The sequence below is a fragment of the Pelobates fuscus genome, chromosome 2 (genome assembly GCF_036172605.1).
Source record: "Pelobates fuscus isolate aPelFus1 chromosome 2, aPelFus1.pri, whole genome shotgun sequence".
In the NCBI taxonomy this organism is placed as follows: domain Eukaryota; kingdom Metazoa; phylum Chordata; class Amphibia; order Anura; family Pelobatidae; genus Pelobates; species Pelobates fuscus.
In genome coordinates this window covers 304098424-304110478 of record NC_086318.1, presented here as the reverse complement: position 1 = coordinate 304110478, position 12055 = coordinate 304098424, and the positions used below count along the sequence as shown (strand labels likewise).

The following is a 12055-nucleotide window of genomic DNA, read 5'->3' as shown; positions in this document are numbered from 1 at the left end:
CGAGATTACCACGTGGCATGTGTACGTGCATATGCTGACGTATCGATCAGTTGGTTGCACGAGGCAAGATACGATCAGTAGTGTACGGAGCATGTGCAAGAATACAGGATATAGTATTCCCCTCCTCCATTGTGCTGGACAGGCCATGCGGTCAAGCAGGAAGTTAATTCTTATTTGTATTGATTGGTCAAGAGAATGTGCGGGTGGAGCTTAATATGGGAGGAGTTATATGTCTATATAAGGAGCCTGCACTATTGTCCGGGGCTCAGAACTTGCTGTATTTTGGTGACATTAGTCCCTCTGAGTCCCGATCGGTGATCCAATAAAGAATCTCTTCCTTCCTGAAGAAACCTGTGTCCATCTCTCTGTGCTTGGCTTCCGTCAGTTTCTCCGGTATCAGTTATGGTGCTTATTTCACCCCTTTAAACATGTGAAATTAAAGTTTTTTTATTGCTATTAGTTATCTGTTTAAATTGGCTTCTATACTTTAGAAATTCCATATATTACTAACATGTAAAGTAAATGGATGAAAGTATGGATATGCTTCCCCAAAATGACTTAAAGGGACACTATAGTCACCAAAATAACTTCACCTTAATGAAGCCTTATGTTACATCTAATTGAAAATGAAACAATTTTTTCTCATGCTAGCTGTGTTAGTCACAGACAGGGGAGGTGTGGCTAGGGCTCCATAAACAGAAACAAAAGTGATTTAACTCCTAAATGGCAGAGAACTGAGCAGTGAGACTTCAAAGACCTGATCTATACAACCAAGCTACTTAATTAACCTAAAGTTGTTTGGTGACTATAGTGTCCATTTAAGAGCTTTGGGTGAATTATTAAAAAAAAAATAAGACAAAGACAGAGTTTAATCATCACAGGTCTCCAACAGGTTCAATAGATTACAAACTCTCCAATTAGCTGAAGTGATTATAGTGTTTGCAGAGTCCCTTTAAGAATATATGGTTGGGCTTGGGGCTGCAAATAGTTTGTTTTTATTTATCACTTTGGATTTTTGGCAGCATTTATTCATGTTTGTTTCAGTTCAGACAGACAATAAACTTAGACATGGAAATGAAAACTCATAATCTGTAGCTTTTTTTGGAGAGGACACATTATTCATTCATAAAACACTTCATCTAGCAAAAAAAAAATGCTGGATCTCTTTTCACAAGACAAAGTTTTTATTAGACATATTCTGAGTTCATAATTGTTTATCTGAGAGGACACACACTACAGATCTAAAATGTTGTACCACTGTTTTATTTTTATGCTATTTTTATCTTTTGTGTGCTCTGCATCAACACAGTGACTATTGATTTTTTATTGTTGTATTATTTTCAATATATCATAGATTTATTTACTATATGTTCATCATAGATATAGTACATATTCTAAATGCATACTCAGTTCAGCCAATGAGAGATCAAAATGTCTCAATTTAAAGTTCTTGTGCTTGCTACATAATGCTGCTCCAACCTACCTATCCTCCTTAATACACAAGTATGTCCCATCGAGGACCCTGCGCTCTGCCAAAGCCCTACGTATATCCTATGTCCTTACTCCCACCTCTGATACTCGCCTCCAAGATTTCTCCAGGGCAGCGCCTCTTCTGTGGAACACCCTTCCCTTCTCCGTAAGACTTTCACCCAGTCTCCACTCATTCAAAAAATCATTGAAAACTCACTTCTTCAAGAAAGCATATCAATTAAACTGCTAGCAGGCTTTTATCCTTCCCTCCTCCCCCCTATGACTCCTCTCCTGCAACTGTCAAAAATGACCTACTAAGCCCTCAGTGAATATTTTTCAAACAACCTACTTCATACCCCTACTTTTACCCTTTGTGTCACTATATCCCACTGGAATGTAAGCTCATTGAGCAGGGCCCTCCACCCTCTCTGTTCCTGTACGTCCAGTTGTCTAGTTACAATTACATGTCTGTTAGTCCACCCATTGTACAGCGCTACGGAATCTGATGGCGCTATATAAATAATAAAATAATAAAATTAATAATAATGATGGGTTGAGATGCTGACATGACTCCTCCCCACAGCCAAGCACTGTCCTCTTACATGTTTTTATCTGTTTTATTATCTTTTTAATACTCAGTGCCATGCTAAGGGCATGCTAAGGGCAATGGGTACAAATAATAAAAGTACAGCTATTAGATATTGGGCAGAGTGATGTGATGTCAGTGATGTGATGTCAGCATTTTTCTTCTCCATCCTTTATCAATCGCCACCTTATTGTTTGTCCTTCCTCTATCTGTCCCCAGTTCCATTTTTTTTTTATCTATTCACCTATATCTTTTGAAAACTACAACACTTTTCTTCACTGGTGTTTAAAGTCCCATTATTTGGACAATCTAGTTTCATCCAAGCCTTTCTTTTTTTTTTTTTTGTATTTTAAGTTTTTCAGTCTCAAACTATCCTCCTATAACTATGGGCTTGACTTATTTCAATGGGGCACAAGACGCTCAGATTTATAGACCGTTTCCAACTGTTATTTTTTTTTCCAATTTCGACTGGATTTATTGCCAAAAATATTCTGTCAGCTAAATCCGATAAATAGGTTGGATTGTCAAAATATAACCACCAACAAGTGTGCATCAGAGAACATTTATCAGCCTTTTTTAATTACTAGCCATGTTAGTCTTGAAAAAAAAGAAATAAATGGAAGTCAGTATGAGGGAGTAAGGGGTGGGGGGCGTTGGCCTCTGGTGGGGGAAGTAAAATACAGAATGGGGGCTGGATAGTTAACATCTGTGCCCCCATGGTAAGGCTATTATCATACATAAAGCAGGATTAACACAATGTCCCGCCAGTGGGGCAAAATTTTAATAATAAAGTGGGTAGGAATACCCCACCCCCACCCCCACCCCCGCAAGGCCAATGGGTGTAGTCTCTAATTAAAATAAATGAGTGAGAGGCTCTATTTTTAGTAACCTGTTTTCCCTCATCTAAAGACGATACGTGGGGGCTTTTAAATTTATATTAAATGGAGGGGACCTAACATACCCAATAGCCCCAGAAGTTTGGTCCTTAAGGGGTTAATCAGATAAAGATGTGAGTTTTTATTTTTTCTTGTTGTGAGCCCTCTTTTTTAACTCTGTATTTGGGAGTTTATACATAGAACAATCACGCTCGGTTATTATCACATGGAATTTACACATGCGGGTTAGGTTTCAGTAAATCATATATCATATTATTAATTGTCCATCCATATGCTCACATACCTCCGTAATCAGTTTTAGCAGTGACCATGGTTCCTAAGGGCTGCTCAGAAAATAGCAATGAGTAGTAATTCTCAACTGTGACTTCAATTTCATAGTTGGAATAAGGCTGTAATCCTGGGATAAGTGCTATCTGATCCTGAAATTCCTGAAATTACACATAAAAGAATGTTTAGACATACGGAATATTCAGGTTAAGAAATCTCATGATATATATATTCTTTCAGTCACTGAAAATAAAGAAGGGATAGCGAGTAATTAATCAAAGCATATTTTTTTCTTGTTCCTAGATCCTTGTATTGGGCTTGAGAAGATTTGTGCAGATGGGATAGCTGGTCTAGTCCACAAATCTAAGAATTCTTAAAATGTGTTTTTATTGTAAATCACCTTCAGGACTAAATTCTTTTAAAATTACATTTTTAATGTCAGTTTAGCTAAGTCTTATCTAACAGGAAGCATTACTGACCAATCTGAGTTTTGGAGGAGCAGTTTGTATGCCTTCCAACTACGGCATCCCTAAAATCAGAGGGCGGCCAGTGATGCAATTGTGACACCGGCTCCATCCAAATGGGGATGTCTACCAACAATTACTGGTGAGCCAGCCTGGCGTGCATGCACACCAGACAGATGGCCAATCAGCCAGGCCAGCCCAATGAGGGATAGGACCCGAATAGCGGGACTGTCCCAAAATTCGGGATGGTTGGGAGGCTTGTTGCAAATTTGGAATACATTTTTCCAAATTTTTTACAGAATTAGTATTTACTGTATAAGCTCCAGCTGTGATTCAAACTTAAGATATTTATAAAAATTATATATATATATATATATATATATATATATATATATATATATATATATATACTGTATATGAACATGCAAGAACTGTCAAGAGGGGCAATTGTCCCTGGGGGCTACTAACATGGGACAGCAGGCAAGAAGTTTGTGGTTGCAGCAAACAGGAATAGTGCAGGGTCTTGGAAAGCACAGGCCCACACACAAACCCACACAGTACTGGTCTTGCAATGCTCTCTGTGCCTGAACTGGATGAGTAGTGAACTGCAGTATCTGTGGCTGACCTGGCTGCCAGACTGCAATGAGTATGTATATTGTCACTGGAGTTTTTTTTGCCAGTTGCCACAGTGCCAAGATGAGACATGACATGCATTACACATTTTAGTTGAGGTTGCAGGGACATATGATGGCACACCTTGCAAGTAGCCTCCACCTGCCATATCTATACAAACTAAATGCTCCACCTCAAGAGAGCCATCCACACAGAGAGCTGTTTATTTGAAATGCAAATAAAGTCCATTCATTTTTATTTGCTCCTCAGTCCAAATATTGACAGCCCTCCCTTGGATATCAATGGCTTTATTTAACCCGTTAACGCCGTTAGGGTGTTCTATGCCATCCAAATTATAATGGGCTTTAAAGCCAGTTTTAGTCCCAGTGCCTGATGTGTAAACATCTCTGCCACAATCTGCATAACCCCCCAGGCAGTCCCCCCCTCAGCAATTTAGGCGTCCGCGGGCCATGTAAACGCTTTGAAAGAGCGATCACATGGCAGACATAGCTGCCTATGGAGCTGCCAGCCGGGGGACAGCCTGGGCTGTCAGGCAGACCCCTAATGGTGAAATAAGGGAATAAAAACATTATACAGGCAACCAGAGCAAACAAATTATATATATATATATATATATATATATATATATATCATATATAATCCATAATAAGTGTATTTTTATATTGATAGTTATATATATATATATATATATATATATATATATATATATATATATATATATATATATATATATATATATAAAATATAAGAAATATAAGAATAGCTTGGCACTCTCCTTAATAATCAAATAGGATACCTGCCTGGGTGCAATCCACGTTGCGTTCCAAATATAGCAAAATAGAGGATGTAGGATGCACACTCAGGACTTTGTGAAAAAATCTGTAATTTTATTTAATTCAGGTACAAACCAAAAACCGACGTTTCGACCTCTGCAGGTCTTTTTCAAGGTGACCTTGAAAAAGACCTGCAGAGGTCGAAACGTCGGTTTTTGGTTTGTACCTGGATTAAATAAAATTACAGATTTTTTCACAAAGTCCTGAGTGTGCATCCTACATCCTCTATTTTGCTATATATATATATATATATATATATATATATATATATATATATATATATATAACTATTAATATAAAAATACACTTATTATGGATTATATATTTGTAATTGGTGAAAAAATTGGTGAAAAACTGGTGAGAAGTTAAGGCACTAAATACGCCACATAAGATACCCTGGGGTGTCTGCTTTATCAAATGGAAGCTCTTTTTGAGGTTATTTGAACAGTCAAACTGCTATAATACCCCAAAATGAGACATAGGCCTATCATATCCATCTATGAAAATTCTATCTAAAGAAACTGAAATAGCCCTGTCTCTTATATGTCACTGTAGCTTTACAGAATAGTGCCAAAGGTGTACAATGGGGGTATTGTTATACTCAGCAGATGTAGCTGAACACAATATGGGGTTATGTGCAGGAATAGCACACACCAGCTTTGCGAAAAACACATCACAAAAACCTTGTTATACGAGTATATGTCAATATAGAGAAAAAAAACACAATTTTACTCCAATATTTAGCAGGGATTGGAGATGAAATGGCTACATTAAAAGTGTCAAAATAACCTTAGGTTACTTTATATAAATATAACTTTTGTGTGGCAGTTTTGTTTTCTGTGATGGCTACTAAACCTACAAGACAAACATACCAACTTCTAAAATGGTTTCACATTGAATAAGTACTCTATAAATCAAGACACATAAATGATTTTATTTTGAATTACTTTTTCTAAGCTGGACATATTATGCACATGCTATTATTGCCAAAACTGTGAAAAAAAAATTTGGGTTTTTTTCCCCACATTTTTTGGCTTTTTTTTTTTATAATAATGAGAATTTTATCTATGTATATGTGACATCAAATTAAAGCCCTTTCTGCCCTCTAAAAAAACAGTATATAATATGTGCTGGTGCAATAAATGACAGAGATGCAAATTGCGTTTGAACACAAACAGCAAAAAATGCAAAAATGGCTTGTGTCCTTATGGATAAGTCCAATTTTTTAAGCTGTGTCCTTAAGGGGTTAAAAGTTGCTAATATGACAGTAAATCATTGCCAGGTCACCCATAGGTGGCTGTAATAAAGGCACATTTGCAGCTTTTAGAATAATTCTATATCTATTTCCAGTAGTCTGAGGGTGATGAGACAGAGTTTTGATCATTTTAAAATGGCCAGTTGTCGCTACTAAGCATATTAATTTTAGTTATTTAAATTAGTGTCTGCATTTTCTCAAGCAGCTAACATTACCTGCTTTTTCTAAAAAAAAAAAAAAAAAAAAATGATTACACTGTATGAATAAAATCAACAAAAGGTAAGTTCCATCATTTTTACAAATATATTTTAAAATATTCTCTTTGTCATACAAGACAAATGATATTATTATACCGTCACTTTCAATATAGGTTGGGAAGCCCTGTGCCCCATTTGCAGTATCATTTACAAAACACATAGAAACAGGTGAATTTACTGAATGAAGTGGAATTCATTTTCACAGATACAGTGCATGACAGTGAATTTACAAATGTAAGTATACATACAAGATCAAGCAATTTTTAAATGACTAAAATAAAACAAAATGCAAAAAAAAATAACATTCCTTCAAGTGAATCATCAGAGATGAGTAAACAGAAAATAATTCTTACTAATGTACTTGAGATGTTACGTGAAGGATAGTTTGCAGTTGTATTGTCAATAAGTTTTCTATATTTAACCCGATAGGTTGGAGTGGGGCTGATTATAAAGGCGCAGGATGCATTAGTCACAGCCGTAGGCAGTTGCAGTGTAAGGCTGGTGTTTGATGTACTCAATATTACAGGTCGGGTGGTCAAATGAGCCAAGAGCAGGCATGTTTTGTCTAAAAAAAAGAAGATACACGTATCAGAGATGTTTTCATTGATAAAAAAAAAAAAAACAGAACAGCTTGATCTTATTTTTCAGTTATTGCGTAAATGCCTTTCCTCCTCACAAATGTCAACTAATGTCAAAGGTTTTTTAATGCATAGAAGCATTTGCTCAGAGTGTTTTAATATGCCTATTTCTTTCAATGGTTATAAGAAAAAAAAAATGAACTCATGACACTTGACTACAATAATTTATAAGTTAAGCTTATAAAATGTTCATTATTAGTAAAAAAATGGAAAGGAGTAATTGCCTCCCCTCCCCCCACTCCCTCCCCACCCACTAGTTTAGAGAGGGTTGTGGAATGCTGACAGTGACACTAAACTACTGTCAGGTACCAACTCCATACCAAAGTCAATCCTGAAGTTTGTGCAACGGCACATGATGTGAGCCGTTCCATATCTGAATTAACAATGGCTATGCCTGCCCTTTTGCCATGACCTGTATGTCGTTGGCATACAGGTCATGGCAAAGAGGATGAATATTGATCATGCTCTCCTTCTTCAAACTCTTCAATCGCTTGGTCTCTGTGACTCTGTCCTCTCGTGGTTTTCCTCTTATCTCTCCCAACGCTCATTCAGTGTCTCTTTTTCTAATGATACCTCCTCCCCTCGTCCTGTCTCGGTTGGAGTCCCCCAAGGCTCTGTCCTTGGTCCCCTTCTATTTTCTCTTTATACTGCCTCTCTTGGCAAACTTATTACCTCTTTTGGATTCCACTACCACCTCTACGCTGCTGACACCCAGCTATATCTCTCCTCCCCGGACCTCTCCCCTGCCGTCCTGCAACGTGTCACTGCTTGCCTTTCTTCCATCTCTGACTGGATGTCCTCCTGCTTTCTGAAACTCAATCTCTCAAAAACTGAGCTCCTTGTCTTTCCTCCTCCTAATACTGATCCTCCTCTTTCACTCTCCCTTCAAGTTTGTGGTATCAACATCAGTCCATTCTTGCAAGCACGCTGTCTTGGCGTCATACTTGACTCTGGTCTCACCTTTGAGCGTCACATCCAGCATGTTGCCAAATCCTGTAGCCCGCATCCGCCCCTTTCTTGCACCAGATACTACCAAGGAGCTTGTCCTTGCTCTAGTAATTTCCCGCATGGATTATTGTAACCCTCTCCTGATTGGTCTTCCCAAAAGCCATACTGCACCCCTACAGTACGTAATGAACGCTACTGCTAGACTGATTTTCCTCTCTAGTCGTTTCTCTCACACCTCACCCCTCTGCCAGTCCTTACATTGGCTTCCTGTATGCTATAGGAGTCAATTCAAGGTACTAACTCACACCTATAAAGATCCATAGGTATGTCCCTTCTCGGTCTCTCCGCTCTGCCCGTGACCACCTCCTGTCCGTTGTCCGCACCCGTACGGCCAACTCGCGCTTGCAGGACTTCTCGCGGGCGGCTCCCTTCCTATGGAATAGCCTGCCTACCGCCATCAGACTCTCCCCTAGTCTTGCATCTTTTAAGAAGTGCCTTAAAACCCATCTCTTTAGGAAAGCTTATGGCCTCCAAGACTAACCCCTACCTCACATACCTGTCTCTTGCCCTCTCCTAAAGGGCAGCCCACCTTATATGATTGCAAATTCCTGTCCTAATGTGTTTTACAACCCACCTCCTATAGAATGTAAGCTTGATTGAGCAGGGTCCTCTTCAACCTATTGTTCCTGTAAGTTTATTTGTAATTGTCCTATTTATAGTTAAATCCCACCTCTCATAATATTGTAAAGTGCTACGGAATCTGTTGGCGCTCTATAAATGGCAATAATAATAATAATAATCTGAGGATGTCGATGACACTCAGATATACATCTCCCCCATCTCTCTCCTGCTATCCTAGAGCAAGTCTCCTGTTGCCTGTCTTACATCTCTGATTGTATGTCCTCCCTTTAATGAATGTTTTCGCCAGGCTTATTTTTCTCTCCTGTTGCTTCTCTGACAGATCACCCTATCAAGTTTTACATTGGCTTCCTGTACCCTATAGGATTCTCTTCAACATGTTAACTCTTGCCTACAAAGCTTTCAACAACTCTATACCCACTTCATTTCTGAATTAGCTCAAAGGTACTCACCTTCTACTATCTGTTGCTCATACCCATACTGCTAAATGGCGCTTACAGGACTTCTCCCAGGAGATTCCAATCTTATGGAACAGCATGCCTCTCTCTTTCTAAATACCCACGTCTTTAGAATAGCTTATGGTCTCCAAGGATACCTGTCATTACTCCAACCTCTTCTACTTTTAGAAGTAGTCATGGTGGTAGAAGACTATACGTGCAGAGTTTCAGCTTGAAATTCTGCTTATTCTGAGATATTTGCACTTTTGTGGCAGGGGCTAGTTGCACCTGCAACACATGTGACTTTAGAAGCCCAGGCTGTCTTATATCAATTTTGTGCAAACCTTACATTAGCACACACAGCACAGTGCCTGCAAGGGGAAGCATGTATGCCCCCTCCCTCCCTACTTTAATTTACGTCCCTGTTTAAAGTTTTTTGTTTTGTTTTGTTCTTTAAACTCTAATTTTACCTCCATCCTTCTGTCCACCCACTCCCTCTCTCCCTGCCCTTACCGGCACTCTGAGCATGTCTAACGGTCCAATCAAATGCATGATTGGACCACTGAGAGGAAGTCAGTAATAAGCGGCGAACAGCATTTGATTGAGAAGTGAGTTTGACTCAGATCTCACAGGAATTTCCTCTCATGGCTGTCAGAAAGACAGACACTAAAGGTGTGTTTAATCCCGTAATGGAAACCATAGCAGGAATATAGAGTTTGTAGTTTTTTAATAAAATATTTGGACGGTTTGTTTTTACATACGTAGCCCTATATTTTTAGATAACAAATTGCAAGGCACAGCAGTTATGCAATACTGCACAAATAAACATGATTGTTTATAGATTTTTCACAAAAATGCCCACGTATGTACCAAGTAGACCATTCTCATGTTTTTACCAAAATATACTCAAGTCCAGCTTCCATTAGCTCTCATAAACTAAACCCACTGGTTCTCTTCCTAAGTAGATGAATATAAAATAATGGCATAAATATCTTCAGACACCTAGTTAATTGGAAAAGCTTGACTTCTACTTGCAGAGTACATTGACAGTGCTATGCATTACTCAACATTCTTCATTCAGCAAAGTTAGATGTTCATACAGCTCCAGGTTAGATGTATCAACATTATTCTGCTCAACCATCCAGTATCCATCACTGACCTCTGCTCCATGGCAACCATCTGGCTGAGTGCACAGCACTGGAAACGTGGTATAAAATAGTTGCAGTGCTAAACGTCGGTTATCACCGGCACATATTCTTATTTATGCTGGACAGCACAGCTAAATAAGCTAAACATTGCTATAAAAGGAGAGAAGTTTTGAATTCTGTAAAAATATATATATTTTTTTTTTTTTGGAAGAGCAGCTGGGTTTGCAAAGTGAATTTACATCCAGTGTTATGTTGATTAAACATAGTTGACAAAATTTTCTTTATTTGCAATAATTCTGCTAATAATGATGTAATACAAAGTTAATGTTGTTAACAGGTACAATGAATTTGAAAAAAATCAATCTGCAGATATATATTGAATAAACTACAGATGAAAATATTAATATAATGCAATAACAAAATACAATAACATTTGCATTAAGAAAATCAATGTACATACAATACAAATGTATAAAATAAACATATTTGTTGGTGATGTTTACCTGGAAAAGGCTGTAATGAAGCACTGAAGGCCATAACTTGGATGGGATCTTGGCTCGTCTGCAATACACTTGGAAGTTGAGCGTGTTTACTTGTTTGAAAAACAGTAGTATTTTCTTTGTCTGTATTGCTCCAATATATTGAGTAGTCATCAACAGCCAAACTTGTAACAAGAGCAGTTTCTATAAAGAAAACAAAGAAAGAAAGAAAGAAAAACAAGTTAAAATCAATGGACAATAAAATAAAGCACAAGCACTAAATCCCTACAGAAATGACAAAACATTGAACACATTAAGGTTCTCCTGGATCTTTATTCAAATATCATAAAATGTATACCACAAATGACAAACCAACTATTTTTTAAAATATATATTTTATTGATAAGAGATATTATACAATAAGTTATATAATATCGATGTTACAGACAATTATTGAACAACAGCATAAGCTTACAGCAATATATGCGCATAAACAATAAAGATGGTATTATAAAGGCATACATGCTTTAACTATAATAAAAACAGCATGTTTCGTATGGTCGTGTGTAGTCTCCTTTCTTTTAGTTGAGTAATTGTACTTCAGTAAACTAATCACAAATATTATAATTAAATAATGAGCAATCAATGGGTGGTAAACAGTATTTGTATAAAGGAAGAAAAAATATTAAATTGAAGAGGTATGGAAATTGATATCGTTCAAGCCAAATATTTGTTTTTTATTCCATCCACGGACGCCAAATTTATTTGTGTTTCCTCAGAGGTTAGCTGACATTTTTTCCATCTCCTTCAACTTTTTCATAACCATGGCAATTATAGGGATGTCTTCCTTCAATTTCTTTGCAATACTGAGTCTACAAGCGGTACAAAATTTGTGGCAGAGGGATAATGTGGAAGGGTGGTAGCGTATGGTTGAGTGGATACGATTTAATAATGCCAAGACCGGATCAGGGGACATGTTTATCTCCAGCATGTCACTCTGTATCTTGTAAAGCCTTTCCCATAGAGTTGATTCTTTGAGCACATCCACCACGTATGGTAAAACTTACCGTGTGCTCCACACTTTATCAGACACAATGGGTATTTA

At 37.6% G+C, this 12055-nt stretch overlaps 1 protein-coding gene across 1 annotated transcript in view; it reads right to left on the bottom strand.

Annotated features, from left to right (window-relative positions):
* ROS1 (ROS proto-oncogene 1, receptor tyrosine kinase) overlaps positions 1-12055 on the bottom strand; it is a 295800-nt gene that overhangs the window by 132741 nt on the left and 151004 nt on the right. Inside the window, exons 24-26 of the mRNA XM_063441784.1 lie at positions 10975-11154; positions 7015-7226; positions 3236-3380 (exon numbers count right to left, since the gene is read on the bottom strand). Of these exons, the coding sequence (XP_063297854.1) occupies positions 3236-3380; positions 7015-7226; positions 10975-11154 (537 nt within the window). The remainder of the gene's footprint in view (positions 1-3235; positions 3381-7014; positions 7227-10974; positions 11155-12055) is intronic.